Source organism: Epinephelus lanceolatus, chromosome 17, assembly GCF_041903045.1.
Source record: "Epinephelus lanceolatus isolate andai-2023 chromosome 17, ASM4190304v1, whole genome shotgun sequence".
NCBI classification, from domain to species: domain Eukaryota; kingdom Metazoa; phylum Chordata; class Actinopteri; order Perciformes; family Serranidae; genus Epinephelus; species Epinephelus lanceolatus.
In genome coordinates, this window is record NC_135750.1 from 27,488,549 (window position 1) to 27,511,721 (window position 23,173).

The following is a 23,173-nucleotide window of genomic DNA, read 5'->3' on the forward strand; positions in this document are numbered from 1 at the left end:
ATGAGCAGATAATGAGAATACTAAAACAGTCTAAATGGGGACATTAAATGAGTGAGTTGTGCTGTTGTTTATGTCAGGAAGTTGCATCCATGAAAAGCATTTTCTTTAAGTTTGCTAAATTATTACTCTGTGTGAACTGAAGGCATTTGCACAATATTACAAGGCCCTGCTTTTCCTTTCACTCGTTGTCAGTATTACTGGGTCTCTGCTAGTTTAATGACAAAATGTGTTCTTTAGCTTTTCTAACTGTCATTAATTATCACACAGCAGCTGCTCTCTCTTGACAAACAGAAAGCATGATGAATTTCAGCTAGATATTTTAGTATCCCCAGACCGAGTGAATAACACCTCTCTAACAAACCTGTTTGTTTACTGAAAATGAATGCAGACCCTCCAGGCATTCATAACTGAACAGCATAATAGGTTTGAGTTAATTAACAAAAAGTAGTATTTAGTGAATGACATGTAAGGGAGGAGTCTCTGCATGACATAGACAGCTGCACACAGATCTGATCATTGACCCACTGACACCAGCAGGAAGCTGATATTCAACAACAGATAAACAGAGCTGCTCCATTGCAGCTCAATGCACCAGGTTGTGGTGTCTGTCTTGTCTGGTAGCCGGAGGGGGAGACACTGGAGATGACGCAGGGCAGCAGAGAGTGTTGGCTGGGTCAGCTCTGCTGTACGACCCTTTGACTAACAGGGTGACTCACTGCTGCTTTGGGCCTAGACGGGAGCAGACCCACTGTTTGGCTTCATTTAAACATGAAACCAAAGAGGGTCAAACAGAGAGTATGAGGGACAAAAGTCAGAATGGTTCAGGTGTGTCAGGGTGACTCACATGTCCATCCTATATCAGCGCGCACACACATATGCTCATCATACGAACACATACGCAGCTACACCCACAGGAACATATATCAGGAATTAGCACAGGAATTAGCACTTGTCCACACAAGTGCTTCAAAAAGGGATGTTTTTTATTAGCATTTCAGATTTTTAGATTAGACTTTTTTTTACACTTGCATGGACAAAATAATTTGGGTTTACAATTGTGGAACATTTCTTTTTCTCTTTGAGAAAAGACATTTGCATCATCCAGATAAAAAGAAACACCTGCGACAGAGATAATTGACAAATCACAGCATCGGTAATGAAGCCCCTGATGCCAAAAAAACCTCATCGTGAATTATCCTGACACATCTCAAACAAATATGCAAATGATAATTTACCTAACAAAGCCACACATGGCCTAAAACAAACCACTACAAGTAAGAGGCTCTGTGTTTGTCTAATTCTCACCAACGTGAAGACACGTACTGTGCATTTCCAATTCTTTCCCTCCTTTTCTGACAGTGAGCATTGCTTTCCAACCAGTGACTATTCACTCCTCCTAAGTGCACACATCTGACAAGGATGTGAGTGCATTTCCCCTTTCCTCCACTCCCCCTAGTGTATCCATGCAACACTGCATTTTTTTCCCTATGCATCTCCCTAACAGAGAGAGAGACAGAGAGAGAGAGGGAGAGAGGAGAGAGAGAGAGAGAGAGAGGCCCCTCCTCCAGATGACATCAGTGCTCTATTGAAGCTAGAGGCAAACACAACTCCACATTTGTATTGAGATCTACCCGTGCACCTACGTCTTTGCACAGCCTACAGATTTTGTGTGTGTGTGTGTGTGTGTGTGTGTGAGGGGCACCAGTAAACATAGCAGTGCTGCTACAGATAAACTCCAAATAGCTCTATAGCCTTGTTGAGTGAGTGACAGGAGTTTTTTTTCTGGATCTGAATTTAAGTCCTCATAGCCTGGATTGGATTATTATTTTTTCCCCCGTTGTGATACCCAATTTAAGAGGATACCTGTTACTTTCCAATTTTTTTGGTTGATTATAGAGGTAAGTGCGTTTTTGCTGGTACAGTCCTGTTGGGAATGAATCCTTTTCATCTTTTTGGATCTTCTTTCTGGCAGAAGGAATTTAAAGTCATACGGGATCCACAGGAGTTGCTTGTATCTTAATTAGTAGCCCTCTTTTTTCCCCACCTTTCTTTTTTTAACACTCGGCCCAGGCGAAAAAAATCGGTTTCTCTGATGTGGATGTGTCACAGACGTAGGGAGGCTTTCAGCTATGCGATAGTAAGAAAAAAAATCCTGAGCGCACTTTTCTTCTAAATAACCAGCCAAACAGAGCTGTGTTAGTTTAAGCTCCGCACTGCAAGTCATTCTGCTCAGCTTGGCAGATTAAAATCGGACTTCTTCTTCTTCATCTTCATCTATCTCGTCATCTCAAGCCCCCTCTCGTGCCTGCAACTTGCTGCTTCGATCCTGTGCCGCGTCCCTCTTTATTCTAACACACACACCACAAACACCACATCTCTGTCTTCTCCTCCGGTTTCCTCCTCTGCCTGTAAAGATGCATTTCTTGTTGCGACACGCTGAATTTGCTTCTCGATCACATTCACACTCCGCCTCAGTACATTGGTCACAACATGTAAAAAAGCACTTAGGAGAGCAACAGGGGCCACTGGAATCTTTCTGTTCCTTATTTCATTTCAGCTTCTCATTTGCCCCTAAACCAGTAGGGGAATAAACAGTGTTGAATACGCAAAACTTGATAGGATTAGAGGGACTGTGTGATTTAGTCTCGGCGTCGCAGCCCGAGCAGACACCCCGGTGTGCAGCTGAAATTGCAGTGCAGATCCCGCGGAGTTGGACATGAAGGGGCAGCTGGAGAAACTCCGCTAAATGCGTCTCCGGCGTCACTGTCTGGACGACCCGGACCAGCTCTGATCGTGCCCAACTCCACTGAAATGTGCTGTGTGCAACTGTAAGCATGTCTGCAGATAATACGGGCGCCCCCCTAAAAAAAACCCCACCATACGTTGTGGGAGCTTTATGCTGGAGGGGCGCAGTCATGAATGTCTCCTGAAAATGCACAAAATCCAGTGAAGTTTCGCACATAAGCAGCGGCTCATTTTGCGCACACAACATACTGTAGCGTTAAAACATATCTCTGACATGTGTGTGCTGTGGCAGCTTTGTTATGACTGGCGTATTAATAAGCATCCAGAAATAAACGCGGTTTACAGTAAGATAATACCTCCTGCTCATATGGCCGACTGACACTCTGGTGTCAGTCTAATGAATCAAATGCCCGGTTCATGTCTTTTACATACAAACCTGATATTTATCCCATTAGATCCATGTAAAAAAGTGGGCGCCTTCGATTAACATGCACTGTACTTAAGCTGGATGTATTATTGGCAACACCAGGGCAGGGAATGTTGTTAATCCAATTTAACACAGCCTTTTATCTTCATGAGACAATAAGGTCATCCAAGCTTACATGTATGTGTATATATATATATATATATATATATATATATATATATATATATATATATATATATACACATATATATATAAATATGTATGTATATTTATAGGCCTACACCCTGATTTCACTAAATCATTAATGTAGTGAAATCCAAACTTGACTTCAATTGTCAAGCTATGGTAGCTCTTTGTTGTTCTGTGTGTTGCAGAGACAAAGAAATAAATTGCCTGTTAATAGCAGACATGAGGACAGACCCAATTGTCTTCACTGATGACTGCCTCAGGCAAAAGTCCCCAGTCAATTGCTTTCAGAGGGAATTCACACTGCAGATTAACAACTAACCAGGTCACTACAGACAGAATCTTCTATTGCCAGAAAAGTTAAAGCATACAATATGAATGACTGTGTTCGGGGGGGAAAAGTAATAATACGACTTTCATAACTACCAAGACATTATTTCAGATTCGACACTGTACTCTGCAGAGGCCCAATTCAGTTCTTTTCATAATTTATTCAGACACTGAGCAGTCTCTTTTCACCATCTATTCCAAGCTTTAAGAGGCAGTTCGTTTTATTGGTTACTAAAGAGAAGGTGTAAACATGGCTGCAAAGCATAAATACTGCAGGAAAAACCTTTGCAAGCGCTATGACTCAGGAAAAACTGTAGATGGGCATGTAGGGAGGTTAACAAATCTCTGTATTGTAGGTAGGTGTCTGGCCTGTGCTGAGATGGGCTCCTGTGACCAGCTTAACATGAGTATTTAGTGTTTTGGTGTTTGCTTGTCACATACAGGCACACACACACATTTCATCTTGCAGTGCCTACCACCCCCATGTGGGGAAAAAACCACTGCAGCTGCTACAGATCTCTCCTTTCAGGCTGTTACAAAAGAGAGACCCCCGTCTGTCCCAGGCCTCTCTTGTGCTCTTAATGGGCCAGCAAAAGTATCATCTGGTCAGCCCATCTAAAGACAGCGCCAGGAGGCCACATACCAAATCTGTGAAACTATCAGAGATTTTTGCCCATTTTCTCTCCGGCTTAAACGTGTCCTGTGTCTCTGTGAATTCAGATGTGACCATGAATGTTCCATTGTGTATCGCCACCACAGCAGGCCGCTGCCTGGTGTCCTGACATACTACTTACTAATATGTAAATCAGTTGCAGACACAAGGCTTCACATAGCACACGAAAATGGATAAAAACTCACCTCGGCTGGGAGCAGAACATCATGAAACAAAATATCTAAATACAAGAAAATACAAATGGATATTACATTTTGCCTTCATATCAAGTTAGCTTCAACTGACCAAAATGAATACATGTGCATGATCACGCAACTGTAATGAATCACGTTTTCCAGTATCATTTGACTGATTGAAACCTATGAACTTGCCAAACCTTACTGCAAAAAAATACATTTTCAAGAACAAAATATGACCCACACTAACAATATTGTGTGCAATCAATCATATTTCAAAACTATATTATGAATTAGAATAAATAATCAACAGCAGATACAAACAACATTGATTTCCCAATGGAGAGCTCTACTGTGGTTCAAAATTAATTTCAGGGCTTATGAATAATTTAACAGTCAGCCATTACTACTTCTACAGCTCTTTCCTCCCCTAAATGCAGCCTATGCAATATTATTCTGTATTTTACGGAACTAAAAGTCATTATAATCTGCAATACTTCTGACAGGCATGAAATTGTTTCTATTTGAGGTTTTCCAAAGCCTTTCTTGTGCAGTGTATGACTAGGGGGCACAAAGTCTTGGGCTCTGTTATTGCAGACTAATGTGCATTTATGCGTGTTGAGCTCACAATGGCTATCAGTGTCCAGCTTTGTGTGAGCCTCCCACGCTCTCCACTGAAAGGTAACTAGCTGTATACACACACACAATTTTACCAGGATGCTCAATTTAACTTTGCCAGTTCAGATTAAATGAAGCAGAAGCCACTTTGACTGCAAGAGAAATCTCCTGTTGGCCGGCGGAGATTATTAGAACGATGGAGAAAGACATCCATCACTAAAAATGTGTAACTCAGCCTCCATTGAACTCAAAATGGTTTTGTGTGTTCTGTGGGTATACGTTATTAGTAAATGCAATTGAAAAGGCTTGTAAAATGGACTGTGTAAAGTAGAGGCATTTTTAAATTGCCTAAATAAAATGTTTTAATACCTAAACCCCCTCTGTTGAGGCTACAAGGTCCACATGCTTGCCTTGTAGCGAACAATGGAGAGGGGCCACTCTCCTGAAATCCGATGAGTGTGGAAAAAGAAAAGGGGGAAAAAACACCATAGCATCTAGGCCTTACTATGCTCCTCGTAAAGTATGTGTGATGTGCTTGGTTTAAAGCAGACACCTGATAAATCACCCACAATACAAAACCACAGTGAAGCCTATTAAGCTTCAGTATGTTTTGCTCTTTCTACCTATATTTACACCAGTGCTCATAAATGACTACCAGTGTCCCTTGGCCCCCGTAGTGGACACTGAGCCAGACTCTGTGATCTCAGCAGGTAACAGAGTTGTAGTGACCAAATAAAGGCATCAAACATCATATACGTGGCTATTTATGCAGAGAATCATCCCACCACACATCCCTAAAATCCTATTATTCCAAGTGCAGAGAGGTCTTGCTGGGTTCCCTCGATAAGATAGAAATGCAGAGACAATTACTTTCTTTTATGTAATGCTAAGAATTCAAGGATTCAAATCAAGACTACACACTTAACACTTAACAGTATTCAGAGGATGGAGAACTTTACAAAATGAGGTGAAAAGGGCTATTTAAAATTGAAATAGCTTGACTAAGTGCTGCATTAAAAGTTCATTCCAACAGACAGACAGCACATATCCCTCTATCATCCCGCCATTTTCTAAAACTCCATTACTGAATTTCATCTTTTTTTCCCTTGTCAGACTCCTTTATTCCAGAAGTTAGTAGAGGTCACATCTGGTGCTTTTTCCCCGGACTCTAATCTACAACTAATGTAATACTGGACTATGGGGCCGTGTTTAGATGGAACAGAAGGAAGGGGGGCCGTTATTATTAGACAGCATCTCAGGAGTTGTAATCGAGTTTCAAGCCTCTCAATTCCCTAATCTTCTCCTTGTCATGGGCTACAACTGTTAAATGGCTGGGCCCTTGTTCCTAATTTACCTTTACGTGTTTTACAGCAAACACTGTCCGCCAGCAGGTCACAAGAATGGTTGCATATACAGGCACAAAGCCATTGTGCGTTAAAGAGGAAACATAACATTTTCTTTGGCAAAGGAAATTCTATTTTTAACAAACAGAAACAGCATTCATAGAGGATGGGGCTGGGGTAAGAGGTCACAGAGTGGAGCTGGGAGTGACAGGGATGGATGCAGCAGCCATCCTCCTCTCCATACAAAAAATAAAATGGGCCTCATTAGTCAGGGGGGCCTTTTAACAATGCGAGTAATTCAGTAAGCATTAACTGGATCTATTTTTTCTCTTATGTGTGGAATCTGAACTAGCCTTGCTGCTAAACTAGCACAGACTGCATTTTTATAAATCGCAGGACTAGTTCCCTTGTAAAACACCAAAAGCTCAGCTGAGCAGTGAGCTGGACTGAGAAGGGGCACAGGAACTCCACCCTTAGCCATTGTGTTGGGATCCAGATCACTGTTGTCTTTCGTACTCATACACATTCTTTATTGTATCACCATAGAAAAAAAACGTGGTCTTTAAGAGTAACAGGCTTTAAAAGGTCAACAAGCTAAATCATAGACCAGGAGAAAAGGGTATTTCTAAATTAGAATTGACAATGTAGGGGAGGTCAGAGATCAGTATCAAACACATTCTTAAACTGAGTAATACATCTAGTTCATTTTAGGTTTCAGAGTGATATTCTTATATTTCTATCGGACTAAAAGAAGAAAGTTATGCACAAACATGTGCAATAAATGTCTTTTATCAGTTTTAAAAGATCACTCTCTTGTTGCCTGATAACTGAAACACTGTTTTGTACTGAACGAATGTGGGCACTAAATGTGTTTGTCTCTGGTTATTTTTCAGCGCGCCATCCCAGGTGTGAGGAGGGCACAGTATGAGTCAAGCTGCAGATTCGTGAGGGAGGCTGGGCCCAGAAGGATAAGCACCTTGCCCTGTTTTGCTCCTTAGAGGAAAGGAGAACATTGGTTATCTGCTTCTGGAAAAGGGACCAGAGCCCTGGATTAATGTGTACACAGGCTTGACAAGAAAGCAGAGGATTCTGGGTTACCTGAAGACCTGGAGTACACAAGTGAACAGGCCTGTATTGAACCTGTGGCACAGGGGATTGGCATGGCTCAGACCAGCTTTGTGTCAACTCATCATGCCTGTCGGGCTTGATTGCAGAAAGGAGCCTTTGCTAAAGCTTGCCCCGTTCTACACGCGGAACACTATACAACACCCAAAAAATCTCATTTGCAGTTATGGCTGTTGAGCTCAACACCCATTAGGATTTTTTAATATTACCTGAGAGCGCATGTTTTGTCAGTGAGAGGGGGATGCTTTTTCTTCAGGCTTATCTGCCATGGTAAAGGCATTGAAAGCATGAGCCTCTGACTACACAGAGGAGGTCATCGTCCAAACAAGGATCAGCTCGACAAACACTGACCAGGTCAGGATATCACCAGAAACCCCTCGGACAAACTTTTCCTTTGAGAAAGGATAAAAGAAAATTCAAGAGGAAATCTTGATTGGATTTTTGGTGGCTGGGAAGGATTAACCACATCGTATAAAATCAGGTATGACAAATACGGATGGCTGTGCTTCTTTCCACTTCACTGACCAGACCACAATTTCTAATGAGACGTGCAGGAAGAGAGGTCATGGCGGGAATGCATAATTAAAGCAATAAATCTTTATTAGTGTTATTAAAAGGAACTACACATCAATGGTGAAAAAATAAGACCTTCTGCTTTGCACCACGGTTTTGTTAATTTCAAGGCTACCTGTCGTAAGTTCATAAAGTGTGAAATTTAATATCTTATTTTTTATGAGACTGATTTATTTAATTAGATACATTTTAAACAGATCACAATTACAGCAAAGATCATTACCAGTGCTGCAAGGATAAACGAAGCTCACAAATTTCATCTTGTAACCTCAGAAATCTCTCAAAAAACCCTGTCCTTGGATCTTAACATGCTCAAGTCTTTTATCAAACCTCTTTTCTGTGAGGAGAGATTTTTCTTTCCTACCTTGTAAGAGGCCAGTTAAACCCCAGAATTTGAATGACGAAAGGCATGGGTAATGACCTAACAGGACTTAAGAGTATGTCGGTTCCACACCAGTTCATCAACAAAGCCTGACTTTGTTCACTCTCGTGGTCTGTAGCGATGAAAGGCAGCCTTGAGATACAGAAATGTGTAAAACAACTAGGGAGTGCGATTACATTTCACAAGTCAGGGCCAAAAAGCAGAGGCACAGAGATTCAATTCACAAAACTCAGAAGTTGGAACATTTCTTAAAAAACAATTCTTTTTCTAACGCAGGTTCATTTTTGAACCTCTAATCCTAGAAATATATAGATGATATAAAAATAGCTCTGAAGAAAACAGTTTATTGCAGGAAAAAAAAGTTTACGTTTTTTTTTTTTACTGTCTGGCAATCCTAATAATCAATTCATATAAATTTAATAGAAGGATTTCAAACTGATTTTTTTCAGCAGTTGTTTAATCTAGAAAGTGCTGCAGGCAGCATTTCAAACACCCAGCAATTATGAGAACAGGAATTTGGCTCTCCTTTAAAGGCCTTGTGCATTAAATGTACCCTTGTGTCTTCTCCCCAGGGGCTCTTGAGTGATTAGACTGCCAGGCAACACAGCTTCAAGATGGTGCGTCAATGCAAGGCCTTTATCCTCTTCCTCACCCGGGTCGGGCTGCTGCTGGGTCTTGCTAACCCCCTGATGACTTCCGCCTCATGTCCCTCAGCCTGCCGCTGCGATGGGACCTTCATCTACTGTAATGACCGTGGCCTGACTTCCATCCCTACTGGTATGCCCCAGGATGCTACAGTGCTCTTTCTGCAAAACAATCGCATCAAGAGTTCAGGCATTCCTGCAGAGCTCCGCAAGCTGACAAATGTGGAGAAGATCTACCTTTACTGCAACAATCTGGATGAGTTCCCCACTAACCTTCCTCTTGGGCTGAAAGAGCTCCACCTTCAGGAGAACAACGTTCGGATGATTACCCATGCCTCTTTAGCTCAGATTCCCTACATTGAGGAACTACACCTGGATGATAACTCTGTATCTGCGGTCAGCATAGAGGAGGGGGCCTTCAGGGACAGCAACCACCTCAGACTGCTTTTTCTCTCCAGAAACCACCTAAGTACCATCCCTCTAGGCCTACCCATGAGCATTGAGGAGCTGCGCTTTGATGACAACCGCATCTCCTCCATCTCAGAGCAGTCGCTCCAAGATCTCATCAACCTGAAGCGACTAATCCTGGATGGTAACCTGCTCAATAACCGTGGGATTGGGGAGATGGCTCTCATCAACCTGATCAACCTGACTGAGCTCTCGCTAGTGAGGAACTCGTTGACAATGCCCCCAGCCAACTTGCCAGGCAACAGTTTGGAGAAGCTGCAGCTACAAGATAATCACATTAATCGGATCCCGCCTGGGGCTTTCGCCTTCCTTAGGCAGCTGTATCGCCTGGACCTGTCTGGCAACAACCTGAGCAGCCTCCCACAGGGTGTGTTTGAAGATCTGGACAATCTCACACAGCTCCTGCTACGCAACAACCCCTGGCAGTGCAACTGCAAGATGAAATGGGTCCGTGACTGGCTGCGGTCGTTGCCATCTAAGGTGAATGTACGTGGCTTCATGTGCCAGGGTCCTGATAAGGTCAAAGGCATGGCAATTAAGGACCTAACTACAGACATGTTTGACTGCACGGAATCAGAACTCAACCCCACGTATGAGACAAGCACAGTCTCCAACACTTTACGCCCCACACAGCCCCAGTGGCCCTCGTTTGTGACTAAAAGGCCTGTAGTAAAAGGGCCTGACATCGGTAAGAATTACCACAGCACCACAACCTCTTCTGGCAGAAAGATCATCACCATCAGTGTGAAGTCAAGTAGTGCTGATGCAATACACATATCATGGAGGGTGTCGCAGCCCATGACTGCCCTGCGGCTCAGCTGGCTAAAGCTGGGACACAGCCCTGCCTTTGGCTCCATCACTGAGACCATTGTGCAAGGGGAGAGGAGGGAGTACCTGCTCACAGCGCTGGAGCCAGAGTCTTCCTATAGGATATGCATGGTTCCCATGGAGACCAGCAACATTTACCTGTCAGATGAGACCCCTGTTTGCATCGAGACAGAGACTGGTTCTCACAAATCGTACAACCCGACTACGACTTTAAACAGAGAGCAGGAGAAAGAGCCTTACAAAAATTCCAGTCTGCCTTTGGCTGCTATCATTGGAGGGGCTGTGGCTCTTTTGGCAATAATCATGTTGGCACTGGTGTGTTGGTATGTCCACAGGAATGGTTCACTTTTTTCCAGGAACTGCACCTACAACAAAGGCCGTCGGAGAAAGGATGACTATGCTGAGGCTGGCACTAAGAAGGACACCTCCATCCTAGAAATACGAGAGACATCTTTTCAAATGATACCTATAAATCACCTGCCTGTGTCCAAGGAGGAGTTTGTGATACACACGATTTTCCCACCTAATGGCCTGACTTTATACAAAAGCCCACACACCGACAACAGTATTAACAACAGGAGCTACAGAGACAGTGGAATACCAGATTCAGACCACTCCCATTCATGATATTGCGCATGGTCATTCATGAGGAGTGCGTGACATAAACAGAGTGGCAAGACTTTTACAAAACACTGGATCTATAAGACTAAGGAAGCAATGTTCTGTACATTTGCCATATAATTTATATTTAAGGACATTTTATGAGGATGGAGAACGTTCCAGTTGCAGGCCGTCACTGAACCATCAGTGGGTATTGTAACTAACTGCAATTCTATATTTTAGGAATTTGTAGTAATTTGTACTGTATTACCTTTGCTTAAGGTTATCGACCAACTAAAAGAAACTCTGTGTTCTACTGAGATATGACTTGTCAACTGTGAAAGTGGGTTTTCATTGCTGTGTTGAACAATCAGACCTTAGAAAACCTTGTAGTATAAGCACAGGTCATTCTTTTAACTTTGTGGCTGTCTGAAAAACAAAAAGGCAAAAAAAAATGACATGAAGTAAACTAAGGCACAGCTGATCAACTAATTCGCAAAGCAGACATGTTGCCCTCTAAAAATGTGAGCAGTCAGTAGCTGTCTCCATCTAACACAGACCAAGAGTCTTGTTCTAGTATTCACCAGGTATGGAGTACGAATACCTAAAGATGAGGTGCCATGCTTTATTTCTCTGCTTTGTTCAGTGTGTGATTTTAATTTCTGTTTTGCAAGAAGAGGAAACACAGCAAAGCGACCCAAGCAGGGTTCCAGTGTTTCTGATAGGATTGTAGACCACAGCACAGGGCAGATAAAGCACACCGACCTTAAGGAGCTCTCTGCTCCTCAAAACAAGTAGGCTGGACCGGCTGACACAGAGGACCCCCCACTATCTCTATTTGTACAAGCCAACAATGGCCAAACGACAATGGCGGCATTCTTTAGTACCATGTACCATACGTCATTGTAGTCACCAGGCCAAAAAGACAAAACATGTTGGCTTTCATTAGAATTACCACAGTGTCAGCAACTCCTTGTTATGAGTATTATTTTGTATTATTTTCCAAATGAACACACTATTATGTTTCCACAATTTGAAGTTAACTGTTCTTAACAATTGAAAACCAAAGTGCATTGTATGCCCTTTGGCCAGTCTTGTATGTGCCTTGATCCAATGCTTCTTGTATTTAGCTTTTTAAGAAACCAGTGACTTTTTTTCATACACACTTGAATATGAAAAATATTGGTCATATTACAGAATAAAAGTGGACAAAAATAACTTTGCTCGTCCTTACCTTGAGTACACCAAACCCCACTCAAAATACTTTTTATTGTTCTGTTCAATCATGATTATCCCATCATGCTTTGCTGTGATTGCTCAATTTATTTTATTCTACTCAAGAGAATTATATCTTTGTACAAATGTTAACTGCCCTGGAGTAAAAAAAAAAAACAAGGCTACAGGGGAGCTGTTTTATTCATTAATATTTCAAATTACTGTCTCAGCGCACAATCCAAAAATGCTTGGAGATGAAAAACATAACCTACTGTATTTTTATCCTCAACAATGATCTGAACTTCGGAGGTCTTAGCTGATAGCGTTAAAACCACATCTCCCCTTCCAAGACACAGTGAACTGTTTAACAATAACCGAGATACTGTTCTTGAAACCCAGTTTTCCACTCCATGGGCAGTCCGCAGAGCAACATCTGCTTGAGGCTGCTGTTGTTCTTTCGTGTGGTGAAGCCATGTGTGACTTATCCGATTGGCCAGAGAGAGAAATGTCACAGTAGAGTAGAAATAGGCTGCGGAGAGATTGGACTCTGGGGTTTGATGAACCTCCCAGGCACCAGGGCAACAGAAAACTAATGACGAGGCACCATATGGAGGGTGGTACAGGCAGACCCTGATGGGGATGCCCGTCCCTGCAGAGGACAGAGTATATATACACTGCTCTGGGCTCCAGGCAGAACACTTAATGACATGGTTGCAGCTCACCCGAGCAAGGGCCCATGAAAAGGTACACATGCAAAAGCAGTAAAATACTCTATTAGCCCATTTTACAAATGTATCCAACAGACCATCTTGTGAAAGCTAACATAAAGTTAATGCATTTCGGATTATACTCACCAGACTGGAGCACTGACCGTACTCCTACACAAAAGCACATAAGCATTCAGTGTGTATCACAAAAAATATCGCATACCCACATTCACACACCCACAAGCTCTTAACACAGGGAAAGCTTTAATTACAGTAAGAGGAGCCGCTAAAAGCTGCACACGCCATCCAAACCTTAAGTATACACTAACTCTGCCCTTTACACTAAATATATATCACATTAACTTGGAATTAAAGTAAACAGATGGTCTACTTTTAGATACTGAATAGTAATAGTTCCCATATGAACTCTGTCAACAGTTTTTTGGTTTTTGACTGTTCAGCCTTAGTCCTATCTTATTTGGGTAAAGAAATATGAAAACTACAAGATAAAACCTTGGAATGTCTGTAATTTTTATTTTATTACGCTGAAGTGAGCAAAGCATCCTTGTTTGAGATGACATTCTTCACACTTTTTATGGTGGCCTTCTTCAGAAATATTAAATAAATAGCATCGCATGCTATGATCTGTTTTTAGGTAAATTACAATAAACAAAAGGATGTGCAGTTTTCTCATTGCTATTACTGGTCTAGCAGAAAGACAATTCAGATGGTTTCACAGTATCGGCTTCTCCCCGATGAATGTGGTGGCTCTACAAATGTTGAGAAATGGAAAAGTGAGCAGGGCGTCCATATGTCTAGTAATTGCAAGAACCTCTTAAAATGTTTCAAGTGTTAGTTTTGAGCCAGAAAGACTACAAACATAGTGTATCGATGAGATCACTGCAATTTCTTTCACTTTAACAGCAATCATTTATGTGGTATTGCTGAGCTTTTGGGACTTAGTTAATTACTGGCGTGGGTGTGTAGTGACATAACTCTGCTGACCATTTTTAAAGTTCTGAGAATGAGAAAGCCGCTCACACATTTCTCACCTGTATGATAAATTACAGTTTAGCCAAATGGTGAAAGGAGCATGCTATTGTTGTGACTTTCACTGAAAATAATACATTAACCGGAGCAGCTTTGTGCAGTTTGGTTGACCTAAGTATGAGGCAAAATTGATGAACCAGACTGCTGACGACCCCATGTGACCTCACTTATCACTCATGACCCTTGACCCATCCGTCCTTTTAAACTATTCCTTAATCACTCTCATGTTCTCACTGAGGTCAGACAAGTCTTTAAACAACACAAGATGCCACATGCATTTGTCTTCTGTGTGACACACACAGCACCTAATTATGTTTGTCTTTTATGTAACCCAGAGATTAAAACTAATGGCGGCAGCTGCACTGTCTGCCCCAGGGCTATTGTAATGTACTGGTCAGGCAGCCGGTCACATTTGCATACCTATAGATGCTTGTATCAAAGCGCCCCTGGATGACCTCATCGTTGCCAATAGCTGGGCATGGTTCTTCTCCGTCAGCACCATTAGTAGGACAAAAAAAAGCACAGACCGTGTGACCCTATGACTGATTAGAGGTCAGTGAGATAAGGTCAGACTCAGTTCAAGGATCTCAAGAGATGAAAAATGGATGCATATCAGTGCCCACAAAACATATCAAGTCATCAGGGACTCTGATAGGCAACCTGTCCACTACAAGGATGCTCTGCCCAGGAGAGACCCTCGGCATCAATTACGAGACATTCTTAGGAGGGACGGCAGAAATTATGGGCGAAAACACTACGAAGCCAAGGCCACCTGTTAAGCTAATGGCTTAATTGCCCTCAGAATCATTCAAAGGCTCACAGCATAAGGTTAAGCCAATGAGTTGATACAGAGAGGACCAATTCAATATCCTTTGATATGGTTTATCAACATGATTAGACATGCTATGCTACGGTGCCTTAATAAACTGTACAAAATAAGAGAAATTACTCAGATTTGACAGAAAGGTAAAACAAATCAACAGCAATGTGTCAGGGTTAGGGAATTCTCTAAGTTACATACTCCACTCACATGGGACTCCCTAAAAACTTGGCATTTCACCAGAGGGCGGTGCCTAGCGTCCTGTGTCACACAGAGTGTTGGTGCCCGATGCAAAGTCTCATCAGCTCGTATTGGGTCGTCTCAGCACTTTTTAGATAAGATAGCAAAACTGTAACCTGAAAAGTTGTTTATTAACCTAACCGACAACTGAACCATAAGATAAACATACAGAAAACCTTACGCCTCATTGTAACTTCAATAAGAGATGCCTTTTTATTTTTGTGTGTATTAGTTTATGACGATACACTTAGATTTTATGCTCCTTGTACTGCTGGCACAGCTGCAACCACGACTGGACTCCCCTGCAGATTTCCAAATGACTTTTACCTGACCGCTGAAAACTTCTCAAACTGACCTTCATTAACAAATAATGGAAAATATAAAATTGGTGCTAAAATAAATTGACATTTAGATGGACTAAATTATGTCCAGCATCAACAATCAACTCACATTGGGGGTCTGTCTTTTGGTATTAACGTTGTATCTTGATGCCCTGCCTAAACAGGCTCACAAGGCAGACTATCAATTTCCATGTACATAGGTGTGAGCCCAAATAAACAAATTAAAGGAAAACATAAATCATATCTTCCTTATGCCTTCATACTTGACATGCAACACATCGTTTATCTCATATTTTATGTATTCTTCAGTTCAATTTGCCTAATTTCCCAAGCTTTAGAAATTAAATTAGCCTTTACTTTGGCACTCAGTCCTACTTCTCATTTTCATCAAACCTAGATAAATCAGGATTTTGCATTCTGACAAAAGTGCACACAGTGTATTATATAAAGTGTGCAATGCTGCATCCTGCAAATACACACCCATCATGGTGAAATACAATGTTTTAGGGAGTCCTCTGTTCACATACTGCTTAATGGTCATAATGCACAGAAAAAGTAGAAACATATAGACCATTTTGTTCTAAAAAGAATTTCCCACAGAATAAGAGCCCCTTGTTTTTGAACTCTTGTAAAAGAAAAAATAAAACGTGTGCCTCATCAACACATGGACTTGTATGCCAAAAGCAACCACAAATTCACAACAAAAATAAAAGGCGCGCTTGCTGTTCCCTCACATCATGCTGCACACAGCTTGCACATCAAACAGACAGATTTAATGGCCTTTTGCGGAATGGTGGTGAGGTCAGAAGCCAAACCAAGGCTCAGGGCCTCCCACAACGTCTGCACTTTTGCCAGTGTGTAAAATCTGCATATACTGTGTGTGTGTTCATGTGTCAAAGGGATAAAAAAGGAAAGAAACTGTGACTGCTGATGCTGCGATGTGAGGTACTTGATTTTTCGTTTATCCTCTGGCACAGTGTGTATGGTTGATTCACATCTTGATCAGATTACATTTATTATTCAGATGTGCTGTAATGCAAACATGCTTGTGGATATATAGCTGTGGTCACAGACATACACACTAATGAGTGTCTTTGATGGGACTGCAGATTGGGGAGGGATCCTCAAAGGGTCAAATAGACTTGTGACTGTCATATGACTTTTCCTGTACATTTGCAGTGAACTAGAGGAGGTGGGACCTGATAGTCTGAGCCCTGAACAAAAGGGACAGGATGTTTTTGATATTCAAGTCATCCTCATCACTCATTCATGATTACATGTGACAATGAGACGCTCATGCTAACCCAATGCAAACGTCTGCATGAGTGAGTGCACATTGTCTATGTGTAATTATGATTGTTATAGTAGATGTGACTGCTTGCCTTTTCATCTGAACCTCTGCACATTGTTCACACATCTAATTAACACAAACAGACAATCACACTGATTGATATGCATGCAAGCAGAATAACCTAAAGCCATCACCTCCCTGCTTGGTTGTCCCAAGGCTGTCATGTGACTTTGTCTCTCCCAGTTACAAGCACAGTCTGTTCTGGCTGTAAAAGAGCGGAGGGGGCGAAAAACAGTGTGTCCGGTGAGAGACACGTCAGCGTGAGTGATGTGCTCTTGTGTGGGGGTATTGTCCCCTCCACTCTATCTCTGACCAGCCCCTCCTCATCCTCCAGGCCAAGACCCTCTCCATCTCTTCACATTACTCAGTGACCTGAAACCACAGGGCCAAAAAACCTAACCATCTCCTCCGTCTTCTTAATGAATCCAATTTTTTGCCTGAGAGCACAAGGCGTGCACATACATCCATCGCAACTCTAAATTATCTGACATTAATGCAAATTAACAAGAGCCACCGCCATCAAGATTGTGCCACCCCACAATGGCAGACAATGACAACGCATCTATATCACTGTATGAAGACAGCAACTTATTTTGTACCCTCCAAAATTCAGTCAATAACCTCATTTAAAACAGGCTATAACCAAAACAAAAGCAGAGGGGCTGATTGGTGTCCGTGCCATTACACTATGAATTATACACAATATGTTATGAAAATATCCATATAATTGACTCTGCTCTATGGCAGCCATTAATTCCAGTCCTCCATTAAGTGGTTTAAATGATCTAGTAAGAGGCCATACATCTCCTGATGCCCTTTATGAGATCAACACCACATCCCCCTTAGAACTTAATCGACCCTCAGTCCCATTTGTCTATGAAGTCTGATGCAGGGGAATAATTATTTCATTCCTAAAGGTTCTGAGGGGTCCAACTTGTCCATTACCCCCCCAGTAGATCTGCAGCAGGAGGCCAAAGCTCCTCTTCGATCCATTCTCTTCTCTCATTTATGTTAAGCCAGCTTTAAATGTCAGTACAGTATTTGCATGCCAATGTGCATCTGTCTGCAGCTCATTATTTTCAGATGTTGACAGCCTAATCGCATGCAAGTTTAGTCCACTTTGCTAACCTAATGCTTGTTACAGCCAAGTCATACTGGACAGCAAGCCAAGGTTTGTATCTGCAGTGTTCATCTGCAGCTGTCTTGTTCACTTTCAGAGGGAAAACACTGAAAACACAGCAACCTTGCATAATCTGCTAATCAGTAATGACAGGAAGCGTTCCATGCTGACCATCAAACACCACTGTCTTAACCAAGTCTACTAAATAACATTTATGTAGCAAGAAGGTCAATATAAATTATATCAATTACGTGCTGAGACTTCGATTCTTGCGCTCACATGCCTGACTTTCTCCTCCCGAGATGTTTCGGGGATGAAGACTGAGCAGGGCAGAACTCTACCTCAGCAGGTCTGATACTACCCTTTTGACAGGCTGACCTTCAGGCGAGAACTCAGTCCATCTCTGCAGAGAAGTTCATCATGCCCCTCATTCACTCAGACAGCAGCTCCTCCACACCTCAGCCGGGGACTAACACATAGACATTTGCTCAAGGGTAGCAATGTTTTGGTACTTCTCCAAGAGGTGTAGAATTTAGCAGTGTCAGCATCTTTTAGGATTGTAAATACAACCTGTCACCATTCATCTAGGCACCAGAAGGAGAATGCAGACACTTCAAGGCATCATTATTTCACTGTCCTCAAGCACCTTGACATAAGATCACTGCTGTGCAGCAAAGGGGAAACATCCCCTGACCCAGTGTAGGCAAACTACTACAAAGGGTTATTAACATTTCATGTGGACTTGGTGTACTCACATAGTTTCAGGCACAGTTACCAAACTCTTGGAGACAGAGTTAGTGGAGCTGACATCAGAGAGTTTAAACACGTGAACACAGTTAGTGGGCTGTCTCCCGCTTTCAGAAGTGTGGAAAAGTGACAGCGGTGTCATCCTGTAACGATACAAGTTACGCACACAACGCTGCAGCGGGTTGAGAGACTGCAGTTAGAGAAACCTCCCCCCCACCGCACCATCCAAACACACACAGTCAAACACACAGGGGAAAAAAAGTTAAGAGGGAAAAAGTTTGGGGGAGAAGCCACCAATGGGCAGGGCAGGGTGCTGGGATGTGGGATTAATTAAAAGCTGCTGTCACTGTGGTGTGCTGGTGACACGCAGCCACACGATTACTGAGATCTCTGTGTGAGAGGAATCTGCTCCCACAACTCATTTCCGCCCCATTGAGGAGGGGGGTGGGGGAGCAAAATGGGGCCGTCTGTTGTACAAAATACCAAGAAAGAGAGAATCATTTTTCATTTAAAGGAATTTGAGAATCCAAAAGGAAGGAAAGGGCGGGGGGTCAGAGAGGAAGGATGAGGAGAAATTCTTTTGTTTTTGAATAAAAGTCTGCTGAATCTATTTCAATCGAGTCGTACTCTGGCCTGGTGGGAGGGAGAGGTCAAAGGATCTAAGCCACTGTAATCCTAAGCTTGCTGCTGCTTAAAACCTGCTCAAGTTAACATGCTGATGTGTGTGACTATGGACACCATGACACTCACGCAGCTTAAACTAACATCTGGCAATGCTACCATATCTAACTTTCTACTTATTTCTTGGGATGCTTACTAATCCCTTTGTTGTGACCAGTGTACTGAAGTCTTAATGCAGTGCTGCAATGATTAGTCAAGATTTTTGAAAATGGATTAATAATTTAAGTCATTTATCAAGCAAAAGGTCAAATATTTCTCTGTTCCATCATCTGAAATGTGAAGATTTGCTGCTTTTCTCCCGTTTTTATCATCAAAAAAAAATATATCTTTGGGGTTTGGCCCCTTCAAGCAATTTAAGGACGTCGCCTTGGTCACTAAAATGTTTCAGTTAATTAATCAAAAAATATTTAACAGATAAATCAATAATGTCTGGTTTGCAATTAGGGCTTGGCAATAAATTGATACAATATAAATATTGTGATATATGACCAGATATCATCATAGATTTTGGATATCCCAATATCGTAAGTGTCGTCTTTTCCTGGTTTTAAAGCCTACGTTACAGGGAAGTGATGTAATACTCTGAACTCACCAGACTGATTTAGCTATTCTCTTATTTCCCTCATTATATCCACATTACTGATGATTATTTATGAAAAATCTCATTGCACAAATATACTATGGTTTCTACCGTTTTTTTTTCCCCCGTTAAAGGGGTTTTTTTGGGGAGTTTTTCCTTATCCGCTGCGAGGGTCATAAGGACAGAGGGATGTCGTATGCTGTAAGGCCCTGTGAGGCAAATTGTGATTTGTGATATTGGGCTTTATAAATAAAATTGATTGATTGATTGACTATGATATTTAATTTTTGTTTTATCACCCCGCCCTACATTCATCCACAGTATAAGCTATATGTTGTGTTATATAAGCGTAAACACTTCTCATAAAGCCAGATTTTTTTTCTTGTTCCCTACAAATGATTAAAAGAATATAGGAATTGAGTTCTACTGTTAGATTTATCATTAGGATGTATCTCTCTTTCTTTTCAAGTTATTTCAATGTGTGTGTGTTTTTCAGCTGCTAACAAGCAAGCTATCAAAATGTTTCACAGAGGTGTAGCATTAAGGTGTTGAGTATTAAAAGGCAGTGTTTCCACTACATTCATTTAGCAGCAGCGGCACGCAAGCAGAGTTGCACCACCACCGCTCTGTGCGCTTGCACAGCGCAGCAGCCAGTGTAGTGAGGAGAGCAGTGGTGAGGGAGGGGGGAGTCGGGGAAGGCTCCTATTTAGGGATGCACCGAATGTATTCGGCCGAATATTGCAAAAAAACACACATTCGGTATTCGGTGGAATAAGTGAAAAGCAAGGCCTAATAATAGCGGCGTGGTTTGATAACGCAATCAAACAGACACGGACAGGAATACGTATTCCTGTCAAATATGGTGGCGCATGATAACGGCTTACTGGCGACGGAGAAGTCCGGCTCCAGGTGAATAACTTGTTGTCATGACTGCCCAAAGGTACCTGAACGCCGAGCCATGGCGGCACACAGTATGTGGCGTATCAGAGGAGAAACAAGCCGTTCACATTTCTCTCTTTGTGGCAGGTAACGGCCCACAAACCTCACCACACTTTAGGGACTGTTCTTTACTTATGAAGGGACTGTGAGGGGAGGAAGGTGGCTGGTTGATTTTTATTTTATTTATTTATTTAATTTCAATCCCCGCTATGTTAATCACTTATTGATGCCATTTTTGAGGTATGAATAAGTCAATAAGTAATTTATTCCATTGAAATATCAGTGATGTATCATAGAAAAGTGACTTATCTTTTTATAAATGACAAAAGGCAAATCTGCCTCATTTTTGCTGTGGTATCGTGATACTACTCAGAACCGTGATACTTTCACTGGTATCGTACAGTGGGTCCCAATTTTGGTACCGTGACAACACTAATCTGGAGGGGGTTCATCTGCAAAAACTAATGAAAAACTAAACAACGGCATTCGGTATTCGGTACTCGGTATTCGGCCAAGCGTTTAATATTATTCGGCTTCGGCCACAAATTTTCATTTCGGTGCATCCCTACTCCTATTGGAATTAACGTTATTCGCGGGATCTTGAAAGTGACATCATCACTGGAGCACCAGGTCGGCCGCCATCCCCGCTGCTGAAAAAAATCCTAGAGGAAGCACTGAAAGGGGAAACACTGCAGTATTGAAGAATGCATCATTTTTAAGTAGAAAATGTTGTAGCAGCACATGATCCTTTCACACCCTGGGTTGTGTTGCTTTGATAATGTTTACGATCTAGAGAACATACTTTATATTTTCTTTAAAGACAGACGGAGCAGCCGGCTGACACCTGCATACGCGCCATATGCAGCGGTGTCAGATTCTGGCACTCACGTCTGCACTTTTTGAGAAAATTAATTGTGGATTCAATGAATGCTTTATAGCATGGCTGAGAGGTAAAATAAAAATGTCTTGGGAAATTTTGAAAGACATCCCACCTGCTCTGAGTGTTGTGAGAGTGAGACATACAGCAAGCGGGTTGAAGTGCTAAAGGTTACACCCCAGCCACAGATGTCATTAACAACAATTCTTATTAAAGGTGATAGCTAGGGTGAAAACAGGATACTGGAGACGAGGAAGACAGCAATGGAGCTTATTAATTCACACTTCACTCTTACTGGGGAGGGCAGATAGATGTGAATAATACACTGTGAAAGGTTGGAGAATAGACAGCATCTACATTTATGAGATCTCAGTTTGGCACCTGTTTCATCAGGGAAAAATAATCACACTCAATAAATGATATCCATTTTTTTCTCTCCACTTGTGAGACTGTTCCCCTTTCCACCTAATAAACCAAAGATTGTGTGCACCTCACAAATTAAAGCTCTTCAGGAGTCAGATGAAAATTTAATACAACCAGAAGCTTTTAGGCTACTAATTATTCATTTCCTTTAATATGCAGACATTTCATTTAAACAAAAACTTAGGCAGAAGAGGAAAGTTTCCAGTTTCAGAAAACACTGCTGGGAATGCTGGCAGGCCCATTCTTCATTTTCTAATTATGCTGGATTATTATTAGCTAGAGACACAACTGACGAAGAAGACGTACATTGATGGAAGAAACACACTAATGAAATCAGGAGATGCTAGGAAACGCACGCTGAGCAGATGATGTTAATACAGAGGGATTCTACTGTGTGTGGTGCAGAGGCCAACCGAAAGCTTAGCACGTGAGATTTTTTTTTTTTTTTACTGTGGACAATGCTGAGCTTGAGGCAGACATACTCTGTATACATACATCTGTCTAACACATAATCCCTGTGTTTCAGGCCAGCAGCATACAGCCAAATGTTCCCAGATCAGTGCTAATGTGACAAGGGTGATGGCTTTTGTGTAGAGTCACCAGAAGTTGTCAATGGCACCACGAGCTTGGTCATTAATCACCCAGCCGCCTGGTTGTGTGCATACATGACACAAGGGCAGGGTCGCAATGGAAGGGGGTTGAGCCCTGTAACATGGACTCTTGCCCCAGGAGCCCCAATGGACTTGAATGAAGAGGTCCCACACATGCATAGTTACCAGGTCACTAATCAAATTATGTTGATAGCCAGGGATAGCACACAGGACAACAGAATTCATTTAGTATCCCTCACCTCTATTGTCTGTTTGCCCGGGCATCACTGAGGTCTGGGATAAATAAGTAACCCCCTTTTCATCTCAATTTATTTGAATCCATTCAAATGAATGGCACGCCTTGTGAGAAAGGC

At 42.0% G+C, this 23,173-nt stretch overlaps 2 protein-coding genes across 4 annotated transcripts in view; one reads left to right on the forward strand and one right to left on the reverse strand.

The window, feature by feature from the left end:
* Positions 1–23,173, reverse strand: part of macrod2 (mono-ADP ribosylhydrolase 2) — a 473,134-nt gene that overhangs the window by 365,082 nt on the left and 84,879 nt on the right. The window lies entirely within an intron of this gene.
* flrt3 (fibronectin leucine rich transmembrane 3) lies at positions 1,617–17,175 on the forward strand. The gene is made up of 3 exons (XM_033612902.2): positions 1,617–1,898; positions 7,392–8,104; positions 9,151–17,175. The coding sequence occupies exon 3, from the start codon at positions 9,193–9,195 to the stop codon at positions 11,143–11,145; it is 1,953 nt and encodes a 650-aa protein (XP_033468793.1). The 5' UTR covers positions 1,617–1,898; positions 7,392–8,104; positions 9,151–9,192; the 3' UTR covers positions 11,146–17,175.

Excerpts from the sequence above, each read along its gene's own strand:
- flrt3 (XM_033612902.2), top strand. The coding sequence starts at position 9,193 with ATGGTGCGTCAATGCAAGGCCTTTATCCTCTTCCTCACCCGGGTCGGG.